This window comes from Stegostoma tigrinum, chromosome 5, assembly GCF_030684315.1.
Source record: "Stegostoma tigrinum isolate sSteTig4 chromosome 5, sSteTig4.hap1, whole genome shotgun sequence".
Classification (NCBI taxonomy): Eukaryota; Metazoa; Chordata; class Chondrichthyes; order Orectolobiformes; family Stegostomatidae; genus Stegostoma; species Stegostoma tigrinum.
The window spans coordinates 101626516-101651937 of NC_081358.1; the positions used below are offsets into that span (position 1 = coordinate 101626516).

The following is a 25422-nucleotide window of genomic DNA, read 5'->3' on the forward strand; positions in this document are numbered from 1 at the left end:
AGAGGACCAGGAAAGTTTGACGTTTCGGGTCGAGACCCTACTTCTTAGCTTCAGAATACTGTAACTTTACCTACAAAGCCCAGCAAAAGTTTAGATTTCGGTATGATATTTTTTACAGTTACTGCTTTGTCAGACAATTATACACAACTTGGTCATTCATACAATACAGCCAGCTTTGTTTCTTTAAAGCAAAGCCCAAAAGACTTTGGCATTGATAACAGAAAAATTGCATTTTACATTGAGAGATAGATAGTTTCACATTTCAAATTGAAGCTACCAAATCTTAGCAATGGCCAACATTGAGTAAGTGGAAAACTAAAATACTGCATATGGTGAAAATCTGAAATAGAAGCAGAAAAAGCTGGAAATACTCAACAGGTCAGGCAGTATCTATGGACAGAGAAACAGAGTGGATGTGTCAGGTCCACAATCTGCATTAGTTCTGATGAAGATGCCCTGATTTTTATCTCCTTCGGCACAGATGACACAAGAATTGGTGAGCAACACTTCCCATTTCAATTGGAGCAATAAAAAAATGTAGTCAGATAAATGGATACATTTGGTATGTCTGTATGTTGTGTGCATGTCTAGCTCACTCGCAATCTCAATGTTTTCTCTCACTCACTCATTTACACATTCCAACATTCACACTCACTCTCTATCTCCCATTTTCTCCATCACAGCCATTCTTTCTCCTTAGAATGTTCTGAAATTAAACCTGGTCAGGTGGTATTTTCAAGAAAGAGGTGGAAAAGCAGGAAGACAGTGGTAATGAATAAACATTGTTAATCACTCACACACTCAAAGCCTTCAGCTCAGGTATTGTCATTTTGCATACCTTAACAGATAGCTTAGAGACAGAACCTGCAAGTTGGAAGGCAGTGGGCATAACTGGGCTGCAACCAGAACATGGGAAATGTGTAAGACAATTGCCACATTATAGGACAGTGAGATCACACAGTTCTGTTTCAGAGGACTCAGATAAGACTGGCCTGCAGAAGTAGTCTGATTGGGATGTGTTATCTATGAAGGTGAGGATACGCCCCTTTAAAAGAGCTGGTCAGTTGACCCGGAGGAGTGGAACTTGGGTCAAGTCTCGAACCTGTTGTGGAAGTTTGAGCAAATAAACAAAATGTTCCTGTTCAAATTTGCCATTTGCTGACCTGGGAGATAAAGGAAGCACCAGCATTACAGTTGGTGATGAGCCTGGAGATGTTGCCCGAACTTTGGAAACGGTGTGGGATTAAGGAGGTAACATTGAAGGAAGTGGTCACAAAGGGACTCATTCTGCAGGCAATGCCAGGGAGGATTGGTAGGCTAATACGTCTGGTGGGGGAACAGCCAACATGGGAGTGTTCACCAAAAGGACGCAATCTGCGAGTGGTTACTGGACTCAAGTGACTGAAAAAAAAATGGCGTGCCAGTTTGGGTTAATGGGACCATTTGATGAAGAGGGGGAAAATTTAGACTTTATACACAAGGCGTTTTAATTTTTTCTTAGAGGTGGACAAAATGAGGACATTATTGTGCAAGTTTATTTAGAGTACCTTCAAGAGCAAGACCTTTGTAATTCTAGGGAGTCTGGTACAACCAGAGAAACCTGCACAGAAGACATTCCAAGAACTGTGCCAAGTGTTCGTAAATTATATCGCACTTAAGTTACTGATAATCATGGAACATTTTCATTTTCGCAAGCGGATGCAGCATGAAGGAGAGACCATTGTTCAATTGTATGCCACCTTAAAGAGGTTTGCAGAACATTACAAATTCAGAGGGTTCTGCCTTGCAGGACTGTTTGGATGGCTTTGAGTCAGAGGCCACAAACCAATGGAAGCTATGAATAAGGAGAGACATGGATTTGAAGGCTGCCTTCGAAATTGCTACTTTGATGGAGTTCACCGCTAGCAAAGCAACACAGTTGGCAGACAACGCCCAAGTGCAACAAGTCATGGAAACTCATCAGAGTGCAGTACCAACTGTAGTGTGCCACCAATTTGCCAAGAGTGGCCGCAAGGAGTCAGAATGTTGGATTTGAGAAGCCCAGTGCCGCAAGTGTAAGCGAATGGGTTATATTGCCCAAAATTTCTAGGTACAAGCGAAACAAGAAAAGGGGATTCATAAAGAAACAGCCTTGAGGACATGGCATAAGGTCTATGCCACCACCCAGAGAGGAGACAGGGAGTCAGCCGGGTCTGTGGGAGAAGGACATGGCTCAGAGTCAGCAGAGTTCCAGTTAAACATCCCGTTGGTATGGGGCAAAGCCATTTGTTAGAGAGAAAGATGGTAAAGATAAAGTAGATACAGGGGTAACAGTGTCTCTGAATCCGGAATTGGTCTATAGGGAGGAGTTAAGGGCATTATCATTGAAGCTTGGAAGATTATATACTATGGACAGACATGGAACAAGTGGTGCCCCAGTACATGTCTATGTACTGATGAAAGTGCAATTCAGGGACCAATATGCAGAATTACCATTTTACAAAGTAAAAGGCAAATATCCAGGATTATTCAAATGCGACCAGTCACAAAAATAAAAGTTGAACTGGGGTCTGGATAATAGGCTGGTAGACTCAATCATGAGTGTGCATAGGTCCTGGACAAGTACAAAGATGCCTTCAAAGGAATGCTGGGGGAAATTAATTGCCTCGAAATGAAATTTCAGCTGAAACCAGAGGCTCACCCTGGCAGTCTGAAGGTACATCCGGTACTGCGCTCCAAACAGCCTAAATTGGAGGCAGAGCTGGAACAGCTGGTGAATCTGGGAGCTTTTGGACCAGTGACCACCAGTGAATCACCCTACTCACATGAGATCAAATATTAACAGGCGGAGAAGTCCGGTAATGCAGGTGGCCTGTCAAGGCTACCACTACTCTGGAATAAAGATGTTCTGAACTGGAACCTGAAAATTATGTACTTTTCCCAGGCTTATAAGGTGCCAGTATCAGCAAATCAGGTGTGGAACGTACCTGGAAGAATCTGGCTTTCAGCCAAGTGATGGACTTAGTCCTGGGAGGGAGGATTAGTCGTGGAGACTGTCTAGAATTACACTCTTATCTGTCCAAGAAGTGGGAGTTGTCTGTATCAGATGGGTGTTTAATGTGGGGAAAGAAAGTCGTTATTCCTCCGCTATTAAGAGGAAAGGTGCTGGAACAAGTATATCAGGGTGTTTTTGAATGTGAAATTCCAGATTGAGGAGAAAGTGGGATCATACAAACCCTGTGTATTGATAAGGAAGACACTGCCATTATTGCGCCTTCACTCATGGCAGTGGCCAGAATGAGAATATCTAACCACAGTCTGCTTTGAATTCAAATTTCATTATTTAAATGATCTGATTGAGATGTTTGCACTAAGTCCCCACTTTTTATTTGTGCTGTTTATGTTTCTTAAGTTAAATTGTTCTTCATCCTACTTTTTAATGGCTTCAAATTACCAGAAATAGACTGGACTCTTCAGGTCTGTTCACTATGCCTTAGCAAAGTGTCCAAGTACTGGAGACAACACAAGACAGATTAAAAAACATATATCCAGCCACAGATTTAGTAGCTACGAGAAGAGCTCAAGGATTCCATGATTGTTTACTTCTTGAGAAGAGAGATCACATGAGACAAATTATGATCTGATCTTGAATGGGATAAGTAAAATTAATTATAATAAGTTTAAGATTTCCCTAAATTCTGGAGTCACTAGAGACACAGACACACACAGAACAGAGGGGAAATCACACAAGGTTTATATTTAACTATTAATGGCCATCCCTGCACCCCTCCCCTCAGAGAAGCAGTGTAAGTTAATGCAGAAAAATGTAACAAAGAATGGAACAAGTTTCAGTGTTTTGAAAGCATTATGTTTTATAAACGAGTCAAGAGGACTGCAGGACCTTTTCTCTTTACCTTTCGATATTCCTATATATCAATTGTTATTTTGGTCATTTACAGGGTATGGGTGTTTCTGACTGGGGCAGCATTTAGTGCCTATCCCTCCCTGAAATATTGCAGGCTATTTACCGACAATGCTGGTAAGGAGTGAGTTCCAGGATTTTCATGCAGCAACAAACGCTTAACCAAAAAAAAAGCTAACTAGCCATTTCTGTCATTAGTGCTCTGTGGCAATATTACTGCCGACATTGCTTATGTTAAAACAGGGACCACTTCTCATGTTGAATGCAGAACAGTTCTGAGAGTTGATCAGCTCACATCTGTGAATCACAAAATGATGGTGTATAAGGATCATAATTGGTTGATCACTCCTGTGCCAACCATTTGGCAGAGCCAGCCAATTAGTTCCACACCCCTTCCTTGTAGCCACCTAAATGTTTCTTTGTTCAAATATTCATCCAGTTATCTTTGAGTATTAATCTGAATATGTTTCTGGCACTCTCTAAATCACGTTCCAGATCACCATGGCAAAGTATTAGGTCATCTCTGATCCTTTCTCAATCATTTTAAACCTGAAGCTTCTGATTATTTACCTTTCTGTCTCTGGTAACAGATTCTCTTTCTTTACTCGATCAAAATTGGGTTACTGAATAGCTCGATCAAACCTGCTTTTAATCTTTTCCTCATTAAAGATGGCAACCCAGCATCCTCACTGTCTCAAATTACTGAAGCCTTAACACTGATACATTTCTAGTAAATCTCTTCAGCATCCTTTCTAACATTCTTCATCACTTATCATGCCTGGGTTGAACGGTAGATGCCTACCCAGTATTTTATAAACAGCTGGTACGTGTTTTTTTTTAAACTCTGTCCCGCTATTAATAAAACCAAAAATCACATATAGCTTTTGTTTTTAATCACCTTCTCAACTAATTCAGCCTCCTCAAAGACTTATGTCCAAACTTCAAAGCTGGTTTACCCCTGCTGGTCTTTTAAAATTATGTTATTTAATTCATATTGTCATTCTTTATTGTCCATACCAAAACACATAACTTCATATTTCTTTGTATCGTATTTCTTCATTTCTGAGTTCAGAGTAATCTGTAACTTTAAAATAATGCTCTTTTTATACATGTCCAGATCCTTAACATTGCTGAAAAAGAGCAGCGATCTTAGTGCTAACTTCTGAGATAACACCACTGAATTCCACTGAAAAGTAACTGTTTACCTCTAACCTCTGCTTTTTTGCCTTATAACCAGCTTTATATCTGAGCTGCTGCCATATTTTTAATCCCAAAACCTTTATTTTTGCTGCTAAGTCTATTTTATCGGAATTTACCAAACATCTTTTAAAAGGCCATATATACAATACAGTTCTTAATACAATTTCACTATTTGCACTGTATGAATTCATTATCAGTGAATAGTTGTGAAGGTTGTATCAGTCTATGTGATACTTTTCTACTTTTGAGACATATTTTATCCATATAAAACACTGAATGTTCGTAGGACAGCTGTACCCTTTTTTGGGGAAAGATTTGTTTTGCTCAGACTTTAGGACTGATGTTATGGAGCTACTTCTCACTGGGCATAAATAGCACAGTGTGAGCAAAGTTAAGACAGAAACAAGAAACGTAGGAAACAATGTAGAATGCTCACATCTAGCCATGTGAATATTCAAAACACATGCAGAGAAGCATGTGGGCCAACTAGATTTGGGTGCAGAGTTCATGGAATAGTCTTTCAAAAATGTTACTGTAAGATTAGAGTCTTTTTTTTCTCTGAATACCATGCATTGTAGTATTTAGACTTAATATATAGTAAACAGTGCTACAAAGAAACCCAAGCCTGAATTCAGCTCTTGACTTTGCCTTCTCGTCAATTAGTCTACCCTGACCCAAGACACACGGATGTGAACAGAAAGCCACACAACAAAAAGGGGCCTCCCTCAGCATACTAACCAATTTGTGATGAATGCAGAACCTAAAAACTTGTTTTATATTGTAAGAGCTTGTATCAAATTTGTCCTGATTTGCATAACTTTTTTGGTCCCTGGTCCACCAATGCTTCATTGGTAAAAATTTTCATCATTGCCATCATTGACTCCATCCAAGGCCTCACCCTTCCATACCTCAGAAACCTCTTGTACACCTAAAACTTGTCTCGGAATCCTGCTTTCCTCCCACACTATTCTTTTGTGCTCTCTTCGCTTCCTTTGTCTTCAACTGGTTGCATACCTTCAGGTGTCTAGATCCTTCAAATTCTGAAATTTCTTTTTTTCATACAGAATCAGTACAGTTTTGAAACAGGCCATACAGCCCAACAAGTCCGCACTGACTGCCTGAAAAACATCCCACACAGACTCACCCCCTAACCTATCCCTGTAAGCTGCATTTACCATGGCCAATCCACCTAACCTGCACATGTTTAGATTGTGGGTGGAAACCGGAGCACCTGGAGGAAACACATGCAGACACGGGGAGAATGTGCAAACTCCACACAGACAGTTGCCCGAGGCCAAAATCAAACCTAGGCTCCTGGTGCTCTGAGGCAGCAGTGCTAACTACTGAACTACCTTGCCAACCCCACATTTGCTCCCTATATCTTTACTGGTTTTCACCTCTCTATCTACTCTCCCCACCACCACCCCCTAACAAAACTCCTTATAACAGTCTCACTTGTCAGTCTTTGTTTGTCTTTCCTTGTATGTCTTTTCTCAGCCACTTATCAGTTTTAATGTGATTAGATTCCTCTGAAGTCCTGCGGGACATTTAATAGCTTAAAAGTAATGCATAAGTGTAAATTTCTGTATTGCATCGGTTTATATTACATTTTCTAATCATTTTGTACTGCAATTGGGTTAACCACTTTTTACAATCCTTTTGACGTTGGAGACGTAGGAAAATACACATGTCTGTTGAGAGATCTTTATGTGGATCAGGTGAGAGCCAGCTAGTTGATTCTTTACATTGCCTTTGCATTCAATAAGTTAAAAAACACAAAAATATAGAAATAAACTCTGGTATCAATTACAATGTCTATTAAGCTATTGGATTTTACAAAAAGCCAGCTGGTTCATATATGCCCTTTAAGAAAGTAAACTCACTGTCTTTACCCATTCTGTCCTACATGTGAGTTCTGTCTCAAAAACAACCTTTCGCTGTTGCTCACTGAAGTGGCTTGACCTTTATGTAATACACTAAATTGTCAATTTCCAATACAAGGTAGCGACTGAAGGGAATTGAGAAATATCCTACTGGTGAGAAGAACAGTTCTTAGCCAGAGGTTGGGTAATGTAATTACAGTGCAGTAGAGGACGATTCTCTGGGTATCCTTTATTTTATGACTTGGATTGCTGGCTGCGGCAAATGATGCTTGAAGTGCAGTTGCCTGCCCTAAATTTTCATTTCTAATGCACAAGTCACAAAAATAAATTTAAATGAAATAAATCTTTTCAAAGTACTTTATAATGATGGTGATTTTCTTTGTCTCCAGCATTCAATGAAGATGATATTAATTTATGGATAACAGGATTGAACTGGCTGGTTCAGGACACCCAGAAGTCTTCTACACCTCTTCAGGTAGAAAGGTAAGATATAAAAACCAAGAGAACTGCAGATGCTGTAAATTAGGAACAAAAACAAAGTTAGAGGAAAAGTAGGTCTGGCATCATCTGTGAAGGAGAAAATAGAGTTAACGTTTCGGGTCTGGTGACCCTTCCTCAGAAGATATAATCTTTGTACTTCTAATAATGGAGGTTAGGTTCTGTTGGGAGCCACACTGTGATGTGCCACGTTTTTGAAATTGTCAACAATTTGTGAGGGACAAGCAGTGAATGTTGGAGGTTTAAGTACTTCATTAAACTCAGGAACTCTACCTGAACATTTTAGCCACCAGGAGAAGTTAGAGTCGCAACACATATATTTCGTAGAAGTAGACTTTTGCACAATATAATGGAAGTGGTGTGCAAATCAAGTACAACCACAACACAACTCTATTCCTCTGATACTGACTAACATTGGCTCTGTCTTCTCCTTTCAGATGGCTCAGGAAGCAATTTAGTTTGATGGATAGGAACAAAGAAAACAGGTGAGCTGCACATGGGTTTTGACATTTGGAAGGGTTTCACTGTTTCCCATTGAATGCCATAAATGTTTAGGTTTCTTTGCTTATTTTACTGTTTTTCTTTATTCCAACACCTCTATTGTTTTTGATTTTTTTTTGTAAAGGATTGTAAAGATTGCAAAGTGGGTTCAAGCTGGGTAGCTCTTCTGGAGCTGATATGGATACAATGGGGCAAATGACCTCCTCCAATCTCCTAACTATTTGAATTGTGAGTGCAGTGGATTTTGGGGAAGGGGTTTGAGAGGACTATGGAAATTGCATCTGAGTTTAATCCTTCTTTTCAATCAAGTTGATCGACAAAGAATCACTTTTATTTAAAAAAGATCAATTTGCTGCACCTCCCTGGACCACCAACTGAAATAACTGGAGAAACGTTGACATTGGATTCTAGCCATTACCATGCCCCAGCTTCCATGATACATGCTCCATGTGTATAGGAGTATGTGGATATGGCTTCGTACAGAAATCCAATATTCAGTGTATGTCAGCAGGTAGTGCTCAGGATAGGGCACTCTGGCTTGCTCTCCCTCGGTCATACCGAGACCAGTTGTAAGACAGCTAAGGCTAACTTGTCTGAGGTTAGCTAATTCACCATGGCCTTGAACTTGGACCTTCCAAACTGTGTGGCAATGATGTAATACATGATTCATCTGCTCAGTGTTTCATCAGGAGAAATAAAACAAACACACACACACACACACACACACACACACACACACACACACACACACACACACACTCATATGTACACATGCACTCACTCACACAAACAAACTTTCACACACACCACACACAGACACACAAACACACACACAAGCACATACAAACACACACACACACACACACACACACACACACACACACACACACACACACACACACACACACACACACACACACACACACACACACACCAAACACCACTAATACCCTGAATGTTTCAAAAGAAATAGTTATTTCCTGTCATGTCTTAGCAGCTATCAAAATCAATGCAGGCTGGAGACACCCACCAGTAGTGGAGACAGAAAAATCGGAGCATTCAGTTTCACGTTTACCAGGAAGTTTAAGATGTTGCAAACTCAGCTAGTCTCACAAGGTCAGACTGTGGGTCATTCCCACTGTTCTGCAATCTAGGAGGATACCACAAATCGGATATCTAGTTACTAAGATCAATCCTTGAAAGGGCTTTAATGGATCCCTTTGCAGCTGCAATGGCTGTCCCTAGTGAGCAGAGTCAGAAATATATCAGACCTCTCCTTCAAAGAGGAGAGGTCATTGTTAGGGAATACCAACAGTAATCTGAAGTTGATTTAGTGAAGAAACTATTGTGAAAAAGCAAGGCTCGCAGCTGAAGGACACTAACCAAGTTGGAAGAAAGAGACAAAAAACAGAAACTTCTGGAAAAGCTCAGCAGGTCTGTCAGATCTCTCCTTCAAAGAGTTGTATCCTCACTCATAAATCTCTATTCAGAGAATCACTTGTAACCCTGAAAGCAGGCCATTGGGTTCGAATGATGTTGGCTTTTATCAGTGAACCCACTATCATCCACAGGAAGTAAAGGTTGCTCTGTGTTCTAATGATTACTTTGAAACAAGCCGTTTATCTTTGAGTTATATGTTGTAAGTGGATAAGGCAAATTGGGATGAACACCTGATCACAATCTCTTGACATACTCAACTTCTCTGTCAGCATTCTGAGAAAGGGTCACTGGACCCAAAATATTAACTCTAATTTCTCTCCACAGTTGCTGCAAGACCTGCTGAGCTTTTCCAACAATTTCTGTTTTTGTCTCTTTCTTCCAATTTGTTTAGTGTCCTTGAGCTACGAGCCTTTCTTTCTCACAGTGGTTTCTTCACTCAACCAACTTCAGATTACTGTTGGTATTTTTTAACAATTACCTCTCCTCTGGACAATAACTTGATTATAATAACACCCCACACCGCTATCTCTACCAATAAGATAAGGATACTCAACAACTAATGAACAATCCCTAACTCATTCTGAAGAGAAGCACTACATGATCAAGGTTGAAAAGCTAGAAGACATTCTGAAATATAAATTCAATAAAATTCAGTTCCCCTTTGCTAGTTTAGCATCATGAACTATCAAGAGAGATTTCTCCCCTCCTAATTTAATCGTTTGTTCTGTAATGGGAGTATTGAGAGGATCCACAATCAATTCTTCATAGAAGTGAACAGCGTTTGTATATCCAAGATAACAAAGTCTGGAGCTGGATGAACACAGCAGGCCAAGCAGCATCTCAGGAGCACAAAAGCTGACGTTTCAGGCCTAGACCCTTCATCAGAGAGCTTTTGTGCTCCTGAGATGCTGCTGGGCCTGCTGTGTTCATCCAGCTCCACACTTTGTTATCTTGGATTCTCCAGCATCTGCAGTTCCCATTATCAGTGTTTGTATATCCTATGACTGTCCATCACACATATGCTTCCAGAATCCTGCTGTGCACACCACATTCAGGCTGTCACACTGCATACAATGCACCCCGTATGTCACACTCAAACCATCATGTTTCAGATTTTACACTTTGTTACACAAGCATAAACAATCCTAACAAACTGCAATTCAGTCTGCCCTGTGAGATGAGCATAAAAGAATCATGGCACTATTTAACAAAGAAGGGGGAAGATCTCCCTCGTGTCCTGATCGTCAGTTGTTTCAGCAGCAACCTCCTACCTTCCCTACTTTGTGACTTCTCTGCTTGATGCCTTTTGTCTTTTCATCACTCACTGTCTCCCTTTCCTTTCTCCCCCACTTCTTTCCCCATCTTAATGTCCTTCCCTGCCTTACCACAAAGTTTCAGGATCAAGTTTTAGGATCAAGCCCCATCATAGGCTTTGGGTGTAAAAATAAAGACTGACACTCCAGTACTGAGGGAGCACTTACACTGTCAGAGGTGTCATCTGTCTGATGAGGTGTTAAACTGCAGCTTCATCTACCTGTTGTTATACCCATAACAGATCCCAGAGCACTGTTTCAGGGAATAGCAGGAGTGTTATGTCTGGTATTTTGGCCAATAATCATCCCTCAATCAACATCACAAACAAAACAGATTACCTGGTCGTTATCATATTGCTGTTTGTGTGAGTTTGCCGAGTATAAATTGACTGCCATGTTTCTCACATTACCAAAAGTGACAAAACTCCTGAAGAAGGGTCCAGACCCAAAACGTCAGCCTTCATGCTCCTCTGATGCTGCTTCGCCTGCTGTGTTCATCCAGCTCTACACCTTGTTATCTCGGAACTTCGTAAAGGATGGCTTTGCCCTCAAAGTGGACTTTCACTGCTTCCAGTATCTACTGACATGTGACACATTCCACACCAAATGCCAAACATTATTCAACAAATTATTGAGGGAGGGCCCAGCAAAGTATCAGGATGCTGGAGAATTCACAGACAATGTTGATGATATATCTTCAGAGTGTCATCGACTTCTGAGACTTTCACTGTTTCTTCTGCCTTCTGCCACTATTCCTGCAACATTGGCCTTGCAGATTGGAGAGAATATGACACAATGATAACTCACCTTTTCATGGCCACTTATCATGACTTATAGAACATGCCATGAAGGTAGGTTGGCATAAGACAGTACAGATGTGATATTTGCTACTTTACTATTGAATGATTAAGGCAATCTGCTTTCATTGGGCTTGACCTGCAAAGAGTTGGGCAATTACCAGAGCCTGCTACTCCAAGGAAGTCCACAGGTGTCAAGGAAGAAGTGGCAGCTATTTTACCTTTTATCCTTATCTTCCTGCATTGTGTGCTTTCTTTTTCTATAAAGTGAAGAACAGGAATCTCCTCATTCCAGGATTCACAATGCATTAAACAAACCATTGCATTATTTTACTTTGATATGACATAGTGCCATTCTCATGTGTTCCATCAGAGTCAATGATATTTGTACATCATTTGGCAATGGAGCACACCAAGTCATTGCAGTTTCAGTGTTATAGAGGCCTATAGCACCAAAACAGGCCCTTCAGCCCAGTTTTCACAATTTAAACTAATCCCATTAGCCTGTGTTTGATCCGTATCCCTTCATACCGATCGCATCCATGTACCTGTCTAAGTGTTTTTTTAAAGGACAAAATTGTATTCATGTCCAACACTATCTCTGGCAGCCCGTTCCAGACACTCACCACCCTCTTTGTGAAAAAATTGCCTCTGACTGTTTTGTATCTCTCCCCTCTCATCTTAAACCTGTGCCCTCTAGTTTTAGCCTCACCTACCATGGGGAAATGCTGTTGGCTATTGACCTTATCTATGCCTTTCATGATTTTATATACCTATATAAAGTCACCCCGCAGCCTCCTACCTTCAGTGAAAAAGGTGCCAGCCTATCCAACCTCTCCTTATAACTCAAACCTTCCAATCCAGGTAACATCCTGCAGATAACTGCAAATGTCAGCACTGTACATTATTTGTTTACACCTGTAACATATAGAGATAATGCCACTCCATCTTCTGAGGAAGTCATTCAATTGCTACAGCACTGAATCCAAGTCCTTGCTACAGCACTGTGTCTAGAGGGGTCCTGCACATTCTTGAAATATCTTCAAACCCCAGACCAAATCTTAAAATATATATGGACCCTCTGAGAGTCAAACATCTCTTGAAGGCAGAGATTTTTGAGAGAAGCTCATTTTTAATGGCAAGATCCATTACTAGCTTGGTAATCAATATAAAAAAGAGTCATTGACTCAAGGTAAACATTTTGCGAACTGGAGAGATGTACACCGACTGACTCAGCAATATGCTAGGAGAGGAAAATAGGCAAGTACAATCATACACTCTAATGGATGAAAAAAAACAAGGGAACTGCGGATGCTGTAAATCAGGAACAAAAACAGAAGTTGCTGGAAAAGCTCAGCAGATCTGGCAACATCTGTGAAGAAAAATCAGAGTTAGCCTGAAACTTTAACTCTGATTTTTCTTCACAGATGCTGGCAGACCTGCTGAGCTTTTCCAGCAATTACTATTTTTACCACATAATGGAGTTTAGTCAGTTTCCCAATCTTTGTTGTTTTCTGTTGTACCGCTAAAGATACTGAATTTATTTCAATACTGAAGCACAATGATGTGTGAGCAGAATAATGTTGAGAGTAGAGATTTGTGATAATGAGTTTTTGTGTTATGCTACCAGCTGCACAGTGGTGACCACAGGTGAGAAAGAAACTGCCAAAGATGTGCAGCTGAAAGATTGTGGATGTCCCAGAGTCATACACTCACAGTTTTAAAGCATAGAAAGAGGCCCTTTGACCCATTGCCACCTGCTGTGCTGGTCATCAAACACCCATGTACTCCAGTTCCATTTTCCAGCACTTGGTGCATAACTTTGTAGGCTATGGTGCTTCAAGAGATCATACAAATAATCCTAAATAATGTGATGGTTTGTGTCTCTACCAACATATCAGACAATGGGATGGCATGGTGGCTCAGTGGTTAGCACTGCTGTCTCAAAGCACCTAGGTTCAGTTCCACTCTCAGGTGACTGTCTGTGTGGAGTTTGCACATTCTCCCCGTGTCTGTGTGGGTTTCCTTCGGGTGCTCCAATTTCCTCCCACATTCCAAAGATGTGCAGGATCGGTGGATTGGTCATGCTAAATTGCCTGTAGTTTTTGGGAATGTGTAGCCTAGGTGGGCTAGAAGGGGATTTTACTGAGCTTTACTGGCTCCATCCCCACCTCCTTGACCATTATATCCTGGGGTAACATCTGTTGCTCAGAAGCACTTGTCTGAACCCCACTACTATTGAGTCCTGCTTCAGGATAACTGATTAATCCATTGCTTACTATCTACTGCATTCCCAAGCCTTTTGAAAACCATGAGCTTTAACATTATGTTCATATGCCCAAGTCAGGCCATTTACCAATACTCACTACCTCCTTCGCTCAACCAATTATGTACCCAAGCATACCTTTCTTATCAGTAATTTCTTTTTTCTGAATATGTCTGTTATACATTACCATCAATACTTTTTGGCAGTCCACATATACAAAATTTTGCACACTATATTCATTAATCCAGTTGAAACATAGCAGCCAATATTCATAAAAGTTCTCGCAATCAGCAATGAAATAACCGATGAGTCATTTGATTTTTTTAGGGTAAATATTAATCAGGTCTCTCTGCTTTCCTTTGAGTAGTACCATAGCATTTTTAATATCCTACCAGTGATAGACTGGACCTTAGTATAAAATTGCATCCACATGACATCACCCTAAGATTAAAACACTCTTTCAGTACGGGATTGAAGCCTCAGCCTTGTTTATATGTTGAAATTGTTGGGAAGCATGTTACCACTGATACTAAAGAGATGGGGACAGGTAATTTGGGGTGGAGATGTGAAAAGTAGACAACAAGAGAGATGACTGTCTCAAATAAACACGAAGGTAACAATGAGGATAGAGAGGACATCCAACTCTTAATGAATAGCACAAAACATCTAGCAATGAATGGAATTTTTTTTCTCTATTCCTACACTTTTAAATACTTTTTTTTTTCACCTGGCTGTGAAATTTGAAGTGTGTTGGGAGCAAGAAAAAGCAATTGTTTTAAATGAGTCTTGGGATATCTCACCATGAAGCCTGATAGTGAAAACCCTGTGTTAAAATTTGGGTTTTTGTCACAATTTTGACTTTGTCCAATGGCAGAAAATAGGCGAAGGTGAAATGGTAGCCATTTGTTTTGATGGAAATCAAATGGGGCATTTTTCCACTCTTGATTTACCATTGTCCATTTGACTTAAAAAGAACTCCATCGCTTAAATTTTCTCTAAACCGTTGCAACTGTGAGGACCAGAGAAACATTCAGTGTTTTAGAATGAAGAGCAGAGAAAGTGAGTTATGTTATACTTGAGAGCAAAATACTTCCAAGTACCTTGCATATTTGAATCAAAACAAAATGAGAGAAAGGTACAAATATTTCTTATACGTATGAGCTCATACCATGGCAGATGGTACATTTGAACTCCACAAAATCACGGTAATAAGAATCTAATGATGACCATAAAGCCATTCTCAATTATTGGAAAAACATCCGGTTTACTAAGAGATAGTAGGAATTGCAGATGCTGGAAAATCTGAGATAACAAGGTGCAGAGCTAGATGAAGACAGCAGGCCAAGCAGCATCAGAGGAGCAGGAAAGCCGATGTTTCGGGCCATCCCTACCTCGTTAACCTGCCTGCCTCCTCTCCACCTATCTTCTCCTCTGTCCATCTTCTATCCACCTTCCCTTCACTCCCTATTTATTTCAGAAACCCCTTCCCCTCCCCTGTTTCTGAAGCAGGGTCTAGGCCCGAAACGTCGACTTTCCTGCTCCTGAAATGCTACTTGGCCTGCTGTGTTCATCCAGCTCTGCGCCTTGTTATCTGGTTACTAATGTCCTTTAGGTAAGGAGTCCTTACCTGGTCTGGCCTACATGTTACTCCAGACCCACAGCTATGTAGTTGATTCTTTACAGCCCTTTGGTTAATTAGAGATGAGTAATAAATGCTGGCCTAGCTAGTGACGCCTACATCCCATGAATCCATATTTCATATTTAAAAATCTACCCTTGTCTTCCAGTGAGAGAGACCAGAAGATATTTTAGGAATTGCCAGAATAATGCAGACCTGTAAGATACTAATACAGAAGGGCAGGAGGTTGAAATTCCCACGTTAGACTCCTGCCAAATATGAGAGCTGGGTGTATTCAAATTGTAAAACCTGGAAAATTGAAAATCCAATCACTATTCTTGGCCCAGAGTATTGTTTGTATGCAGGCCTTGTGAATGAGAAATTCAGACAATGTCCCTTTAATGTCAATCATTTACTATCTGTTAGATTAATGGAAAACCTGTTCGTCTCGGTTGCTCAGCTATGCTGAGTCTGTGTTCCAATGCATTACACAAGGCCTATAGACTGAGCACTGAATAAAAGCTGTGCAAATCTGACGCCTGTAGTAAATGTACACCGAAAGACAACAGTTATTATTAGAAACAGCCTCCAGTCAGGAGTACCCTGGAAATGTGCCAAAACTTTGCCTGACTACAATGCTGTGTTGATGTTAAGTTCAAATGGTTGATGAAACCTTGATGCCATCAATTCATGCCAGTTCTGATGATCCCTCTGAGTTTGCTTGATCTCTGCTGTTGATTCTGCACAAACCTTGCCCAAACCTTCATCTGTTCGTTATACAGCCCTGTCCCCATGCAAAAGTGGGGATGATACAAATTTCATGAATTGACACTTGTTTTGGGTGTAGATTTTGAGACAAAACTAAGGGCATGAAAAACCAATACCTTTGTTAAAGGGCAAAGAATTTAACTTACATTGGATCAGTGTTATAATAAGATTGTAACAATGATGATGTAACTTATTACATGGCTGACTTCAGCAAGGAAGCAGGCAACATTCTGGAATGAGCATATGAAGAGAGAGAACTTAGACACTACGCTAGAGAGCTGTACCTGTTAACTTATTATGCACAGTCACAAATAATGGAGTTACATACAGAGCAGCTCAGGTACAATCGATCTGCAGATAGCTGTCGTCAGAGATATTCCAGATAGGTAACAGGGTTGGTTTAAAGCACAAGATAAAGCCAGAATAATATAAAGCCCGATGTCTGCTGTCATTAGTTACTAGAAAGAGCTAGGAGCAAGCATTGAATGCACAAAGAGTCGCAGAAAGTAAATGATTACTGATTATTAACTTGCAAGAATATCCAAATGTTTTTCAACATGGGTCGTTCTGGGGGAATGTCTGAAGAGATCGAAAAAGCAACAGGGTCATCCTCAAAGTGAATATGCACATGGAAAACAAAGGCTGGGGAGGTCATCATTAAAGGCAATAAACATTTGGAGAGATGGGTGGAACATGACCTTGAGTTGTATTCAAGGAAGAACGCTGTAACTGCAGAAACTCTAAACAACATAGAAAACCCGCCTGTTATTGCAGAGCTGGATATCAAATGCAAAGTGGATAAGTTTAGCAAAGCTATTTATTCAATCGCCAGAGACAAACCTCTAGATACGATGCTACAGCACCAGAACCCATCAAATATGGAAACCAGCATTTTTACAGCTTTTGTACACAAATCACCGTCATTGCTGGAGAGAGCGATTAGTATTTGAGGATTTACTGATGTAAAGATTGTGATTCGGTGATTATAACAACCATCGAGACATCTCGTTACTGAGTATCATGGGTACAGTCTTTGCTTATGTTGACTTTGCCAGGCTGCAGATCCAGTGTGGTTTTCAAACTGGAAGATCTACAACTGACCTGGTCTTCTCAGTGCAGCGGATAGAACAGAAATATTGTGAAAAAGGAGGCCAACCTCCATTGCCTTTATTTAGTTCACCAAGACATTCAGTCGGGAAGTAGGCACAATCTGTTTAAGCTGCGAGAGAAAATTGTTTGTCCACCCAAACTGTTCAATGGCATATGAAAGGCAGAGTGCATACACCAGATTGGCAGTTATAACTATTTGATGTAGTTGGTGTACATTCATTTCTATACTCTGCCTTTCTCCCATTACAACCTGAAATGATTTATTCATTCCTGCACTGTTCTATCATTTAGAAGCCACTCACCTTTTTCTCCCATTGCAACCTCAAGCCATTAGCTCGTTTATGCTATCAGATTCTCACCCATTCATTCCCTTTGCATTTCACCCATGCCTTCTTAATCTCCTTGACTTATTTCGGAGATTCAGCCTCCAATTGCTTCTCAATTCTCTGTCCCCAGTTCTGGACCACTGTCACTAGTGTTTCCCGTCAGCTGACCCCTTCAATTTCTCAACCATATACTGCCCCTCGATGAAAGTAGCACCAATTTAACATGTGACCAAATGGAAACTAGTCACAACCGACTCTCGACCCGGGCACTTCTGTGTAAGTGCCTGACTGCTTTTCTCACATCGAGTACCAGAGGTGCTGAATTTTATTTTTGAATAAATACTGGTATACTCCTCAAATCCATAGTCAGTGCTACCTGCCACTACCTCTGTTCTCCAGGCATTGACTTCATCTCTCTCTCTAAGACTGTACCAGATTGTTTACAACCTTGGTATTGTGTTTGACACCAAAGTAAGCTTCTGATCACATATTTGCACTGTCATTAAAGTGACACACATCACTACCAGAAGATCACTATTCTGCATCAACTCTTCCATTGCTGAAACAGTTCATACCTTCATTACCTCTGGACTTGATTAATCCAATGTATTTCAAGCTACCTTCCTAATTCCTACTCTCTATAATTCTGAGGTCATCAAAAATTTACCCCTTTATTTTAAATTGCCCAAAGACCTGTTCACCTTTCATCTTAGATAACAAAGTGTGGAGCTGGATGAACACAGCAGGCCAAGTAGCATCTCAGGAGCACAAAAGCTGACGTTTTGGGCCTAGACCCTTCATCAGAAAAGGGGGATGGGGAGAGGGTTCTGAAATAAATAGGGAGAGCATCTGCTCCCAGGATGAGGCATTCCATTCCCGTACATCTCAGATGTCCTCATTCTTCAAGGACCGCAACTTTGCCCCCACAGTGGTCGAGAACACCGTCAACCGTGTCTCCCAGATTTCCGGCCACTCATCCCTCACACCCCGTCTCCGCAATAACCACCAAAAGAGAATCCCCCTCATCCTCACATACCACTCCACCAACCTCTGGATACAACGTACCATCCTCCGACACTTCTGCCATCTACAATCCGACCCCACCACCAAAGACATTTTACCATCCCCACCCTTGTCTGCCTTCTGAAGAGACCACTCCCTCCGGGACTCCCTTTTCCGCTCCACACTCCCCTCCAGCCCCACCACACCCGGCACTTTCCCCTACAACTGCAGGAAATGCTACACTTGCCCCACACCACCTCCCTCACCCCCATCCCAGGCCCCAAGATGACTTTCCACATCAAGCAGATGTTCACCTGCACATCTGCCAATGCAGTATACAGCATCCGCTGTACCTGTTGTGGCTTCCTCTACATTGGGGAAACCAAGTGGAAGCTTGGGGACTGCTTTGCAGAACACCTATACTCAGTTTCTAATAAACAACTGCACCTCCCAGTCGCGAACCACTTCAACTCCCCCCTCCCATTCTTTAGACGGCATGTCTATCCTGAGCCTCCTGCAGTGCCATAACGATGCCACCCGAAGGTTGCAGGAACAGCAACTCATATTCCGCTTGAGAACCCTGCAGCCCAATGGTATCAACATGGATTTCACAAGCTTCAAAATCTCCCCTCCCCCCACTGCCCAGCTCATCCCCATGTCCCTAGCCTGTTCTTCCTCTCACCTTTCCCATCCTCTCACCTCAAGCCGCACCTCCATTTCCTACCTACTAACCTCATCCCGCCCCCTTGACCTGTCCGTCCTCCCTGGACTGACCTAACCCCTCCCTATGTCCCCACCTATACTTTCCTCTCCACTTATCTTCTCTTCTATCCACCTTCGATCTGCCTTCCCCTCTCTCCCTATTTATTTCAGAACCCCTTTCCCCTCCCCCATTTCTGATGAAGGGTCCAGGCCCGAAACATCAGCCTTCCTGTTCCTCGGATGTTGCTTGTCCTGCTGTGTTCATCCAGTTCCACACTTTGTTATCTTGGATTCTCCAGCATCTGCAGTTCCCATTATCTCTCTGCCCCCACCTTTCATCCTAATTCTTTTTGACATCCATTTCTCCCAGCTCAGCAAACCTTGATTTGAAAACTTTCATCCTCAATTCGAAATGTTTCCATTCTTTCACTCCTCTTTGTCTCTGTAATTTTGTACCAGCCCTACAACTCTGTCAGCCATCCTGCAATTCTATCCTTTTCCACATCCCTGATTTGAATTAGCCTATCATCGATAGCTGGGTCGAGGCCTTAAAATTTATGGGATTTTCCCTGTAAATCACTCTGACTTTCTAATGTCTTCACTCGTTTAAAGTGCTCTCAAATATCTACATTTTCATCTCCTTTAATATCTCTTTGACTTGTTGTCAAATGTTTGAAGTACACGTTGATGTTGCTTTGAGCTCAGACATCCACGCTTCTTACCTTTCTGTCTTTCCGATGTTGATACCCTCCCTTTATCTTCACTCGCTCCTATCTATTTGTGTGGTGCTATTATTTTGTGTGCTTATTAAATATGCATACTGAACATTTTCTTTCAGTATCACAGTGAAGGATCTAAAGGTCATGCTTCCTCAAGTTAACTACAGAGTCCCAAATATGAGATTCTTGCGGGACAGGTTGTTGGTAAGTAGAAAGATTTCTCTTGTGTTCCTTATGCAGTTTTATGATTTTTCTGAGGAATCACATGACTGAGAATAGAAGATTGTCTGAATCATCATCATCACGCATTCCTTTTCTGATCTTTGTCACCACTGGTGTGATGTGCAATATTTACAAACTAGGAAGCTCCCAAGGAAAATCAGAATATCTCCATTTCCCTTAACCACGTTGTCAGTAAAACTACGATATTTCCATTTCTACAGCAACCACAAACTTTGACCTTAGAACTACATCCACTTACAGCACAGAAAGAGGCTGTTCCACCCATTGTGCCTGAATTGGTTCATTGAAAAGACTACCTAAATAATGCCAATTCCCTGCTAGTTATTATTGTCCCTAATTTTCTCCTGCTCAATTGTATATCTCTTGAAGTAGACTTACCTGAGATTAAAGTCAATGTTTGCTCTGTTACTAAACAATTGAATACATTGCTTTGGGTCTGGAATCATGTGTCAATTTCCTCTTAAAAAAACATGAGTGAATGAGACGGGATTTTCAATTGACAATGGTTGCATTTTTCAACTAGGTTTTAACTCTAGTTTTCTTTTAAACTGAACTCAAAAATCCCATCTGCTTCAAACCCATTTCCCTAGAATATTAGCCTGTGGATCTGGATAACTGAGTCTCATGACATCATCACTATCCCACCACCACCTATCTGGCCGATGTCTACTTGGAACTTGGCTACCTTTTGTTCAGAGATAAGTCTTGAATTTGGAACAAAAGAGCTTTGGACTGTTTGGCCAAAGTTGGCCAAGAGTTGTCTCCCCAGAGTGCTGGCAGCTTCACAACAAGAATGTCATTGAATGTTAGATAACTTCATGCCAAAGTTCATCTGCTTGGGAGGGGATGTGAGGCAAACTGCAAAAGATCCTGTAGGAATGTCTAGAAAATAGAATCTGACCTCCTTAGCCATCATTACTTCCTCAAGGTAAACAGATTAATTGGTCATTCATTTACCTTTGGTAAAAAAAATGCCATGTGCAAATTGGTCGATGTATTTACATATGAAAGATAATTTTTGTGAGGTGCTTTGGAATGTCCAGTGATCAAGTGTAAATATAAAAATATTTCAGAGATAGTAGGAACTGCAGATGCTGGAGAATCTGACATAACGAGTTGCAGAGCTGGATGCCATTTCGGGCCTAGATCCTTCCATTTTCTGTAGAAGGGTCTACGCCTGAAACGTTAGTTTTCCTGCTCCTCTGATGCTGCTTGGCCTGCTGTGTTCATCCAGCTGTGCACCTTGTTATCTTAAATATAAAAATAGATTATTTTCATTCACTCATTCTTTACAGAATGTTTTTGTGATCAGATCATGATCAAGTTGTTAATATTCTGTCATGTCCTCATTGGAAAGCTCTTGTAGATCTCCCTCAATTATAACGTTTAATTACTGAGATCACAGAACATGCTATGATGCATCACAAGTCCTTTCAGCTGCAAGGTCTTTCACATTGATCCGAAGAACACAAAGATCCATTTTACATTTTCAAAAACAGAGAAAAGACTCTCAGGTTTGGAATAACCATGATTGCTACTGGGTACTGACTCATTGAAACATTAACAACACAATAATGTAAGACCTATACCTCCCCAGTGTAGTATTAGAGGAATCAGATTCCCATCGCCCTAGCAATGACTCTACTTCTTGAGATGTGTCCTTGGTATCATTGGTTAATCGTAACTCTAGAAGAACAATTACATTAGCCAATTTGACATTAATAGATTTGACTTTGCACCCTCTTCTGTGCTTTTGTCAGCTGATTCCACACTTACAAACAGTACAGCAGTCCTAAAACACAACCACATTATTGCAGAGTGCAGTGATGGGTTTTTACCTTAAGTTACCCATATGAAGGGGATAATTCATATGGGCTATTGTTACATCAGTACTGTTTGATGCTGCATCAATGCTGTTCCAATGAAACTAAATTAATATTGTATTGATGCTAAATATATGGTGTTGACATTGTGCTAAAATCATATCCGTATTGTGTTGACATTTTGTTATAATGATGATAATGTTGATTAATTTCTTTAAAGCAAAAGCTATCTGAAGGTTATCAGAACACATGGAAATACAGATTAAATTCACTGCAACATAATAGGTCTGGTCCACTTGGGATTTGGGAAATATCATGTGTAGGACATAATAGCTTGCAGATCAATAACATGACTTATCATGCCACATTATACCCTCGAGCGTTTGCTACATAAACTCTACGATCAGCAAAATAATCTTTTTGTAGTTTTATTCAGAAGTGACTTGATTTGATTTATCGTAGTCACCTGTATCTAAGTACAGTGATAATGCTTGTGAGGAGGCAAATCATAACAAGCAAGAACAGACAGATCATATGGTGTTTAGACAGAGAGAGGCATGCAGATTACACTGCACAGGAGGTGCGCGAAGCAAGATCAACAATACCAAGATCAACATCATTTGAAGCTAGAGAGTCCATTCAGCAGTCTAATAACAGCAGGAAAGAAGCTGTTCTTGAACCGTTTTGTGCATGTTTTCAAGCTTCTGCACCTTCTGCCTGACAGAAGAGGTTGTAGGAGAGCGTTAGTAGTTTGGGAGGGATCTTTGATGATGTTGGCAGCCTCTCTGCGGTAACGAGAAGTACAAATGGAGTCCATGGTTGGGAAGGTGACTTCTGTGATGGTCTTGGCTGTACACACAACTTTCTGTAGTTTCTTTCAGACCTCTGCCAGGCCATTATGCACCCAGATAGATTTAATAAATTTGGAAAATTATGACAGAACAATGTACACTTGGTATATAGGGAAGGGATACACTGGATTAGCCGAATCACATTCAGTCTTTTCTGATATTGGAACACAAAACACCACTGGCTAATGAATGTGTAACAGATTTATAGAACCTGATTCATCTCTCTACAGGAAGTGGACACAAGAATGGATATGAACTATGCACAATTCATTCTTTTCTACAGAAACCTGCTGTTCGATGCCCAGAAGTCAGTGAGTATTAATTTGAGCATTAGACTGGCTTCAAGCCAATACAGTGAATCCTCATTGCCCTTGCTCTAACTTTAAAATGTGCCTGTGATTAGTTATTTTTGATCCCAAACACAGGATGTTATTTCTCACAATAAACACAGAACTAGCTATTTCCATACAACATATGCATTTTCTATGACATACATAGCATCTGTTGTACACTATAACCACAGGATCCATTATTCCTTTGAATATTAATGATCCATATTCTGTGAAAACATGCAGCATAAGAAATTTCCATGCTCTGCATACAAGGTCATTTAGTGTAATATTTTATCATTTATATGGGTGGAATCTTCCCTGTTCCTATGTACCTACTGTTAAAATGGCTTGGGCTTATAAACTGAAAAAAAAACACCTGGCTCCTTTCACTTAGATATATCCTCTAGATCACTCCTGGTAATCCATTACTTCCACACAGAAGTCACCTGATCACATCAGTTAAGATTCTGTCCATATTTGCCATCTCCAGATATTCAGTGCCTGTTCAATAAATAAACTGTGTGAATCTCTCAATTACACTGCTGCATGTAACTTATTGCTCAGTGCTGGTCAGTTTCTGTTGATACAACCTCTGCTTTTATGTGTGCAGATAATCGAACAATTGGAGTTGTCTTTTCCTCTGAGGTAAGGAGCTTCTTATTTGGTTTGCTTGTATTCTGATTGAAAAAGAGATACTTTTGACCCTTGTCCTTACTTCAATTAAAAATGATCAGGATTAATTTTGATCTGGCCAACTTTATCATTTTTCTTTTTACTGAATGTATTGATTTTGCATGGAACACATTATATGAAGCATCAGTTCAGATGATCCAGGCAATTGAAAACTGAAGTATCTCTTGTTCATGGATGTACTCAGCACAGAAGGAGACCAGTCAGTCTATCATACCTTTAAACAACTATTACTATTTGATGTGGAGGTGCCATTGTTGGACTGGAGTGGACAAGGTCACAAATCACACAACACCAGGTTAGAGTCCAACAGGTTTACTTGATAACACAAGCTTTTGGAGCCTCGCTCCTTCTTCAGGTGTTAGTGAGAGAGGTAGTATCAGACACAGAATTTATAAATAAAAGATCAAATATTCACATCACTGATGAGAATGTACTAAACCAACCTAAGATATTGTTAAATCTTTAATCAGTTAGAAGGTTTTATTTGATTAATATGCATATTTAAATATGCATCCCTTTCAAGTCATGGTCCTGAGAGAACTAAAGGTTTAAACAGTGTAAAGAAGAGATGCTTTAGGTCACACAATGCATGTTAAGCATGAGGCCTTGTTTAGAATCTGTTTGTGCTTTGGTTTGGTGCCAGACTGGTTTTATTTCCAGCGGGAATTTATAAAACACCATTTTGACTGATTGGCTATTATAAATTGGGTGCTTTTTGAACAAAATAGAATGTATCTGCAAATAAATATTCACCCCATAGAATCATGTGTGTGTGTGTGTGTGTGTGTGTGTGTGTGTGTGTGTGTGTGTGTTAAGTGGGGGGGGTGCACATGGCAGTGGGGGAGGTTTCAGAGAGAGAGCATTTGCGTGTGAGGGAGAATCACTGTCTCCCACACGCACACATTCACTGTCTCTCTCACACACACATGCCCACACATACTCTTTCTCTCTCCCACACATGCTCTCTCTTTCTCTCTCTACCCCCCGCCTCTCTCTCACACACACACACACACACACACACACTCTCTCTCTCCCATTCACACACTCTCTCTTCACCACCCCCAACTGACACACACACACACACACACACACACACACACACACACACACACACACACAATGGGGTAAATCTGTGTTTGCAGATACAGTTTATTTTCTTCAAAAAGCACACAATTTATCGACAGTCAGTCAAGGTGGTGTTTTATAAATTCCTGCTTTAGAAATAAAACCAGTCTGACTTGAAACAAAAAGGTAAACAAGTTCTAAACCTCACAACTAACATGCATTGTGTGAGTTAAAATGTCACCTCCTCTTTTCCCGACTAAAACCTTTAGTTCTCTCAGGACGGTGACTTGTAAGGAATTCGAGGATTTACGTACACATATTAATCAATGAAAACCTTCTAATTGATTAAAGATTTAACAACATCTTAGGTT

The 25422-nt window shown here is 40.7% G+C and overlaps 1 protein-coding gene across 3 annotated transcripts in view; it reads left to right on the forward strand.

Moving 5' to 3' along the window:
- LOC125451776 (1-phosphatidylinositol 4,5-bisphosphate phosphodiesterase gamma-1-like) overlaps positions 1-25422 on the forward strand; it is a 230829-nt gene that overhangs the window by 101452 nt on the left and 103955 nt on the right. For all 3 annotated transcript variants that reach the window (XM_048529332.2, XM_048529333.2, XM_048529334.2), the window contains exons 3-7: positions 7374-7467; positions 7920-7967; positions 20164-20248; positions 23192-23272; positions 23904-23938. In XM_048529332.2, the coding sequence (XP_048385289.1) occupies positions 7374-7467; positions 7920-7967; positions 20164-20248; positions 23192-23272; positions 23904-23938 (343 nt within the window). The remainder of the gene's footprint in view (positions 1-7373; positions 7468-7919; positions 7968-20163; positions 20249-23191; positions 23273-23903; positions 23939-25422) is intronic.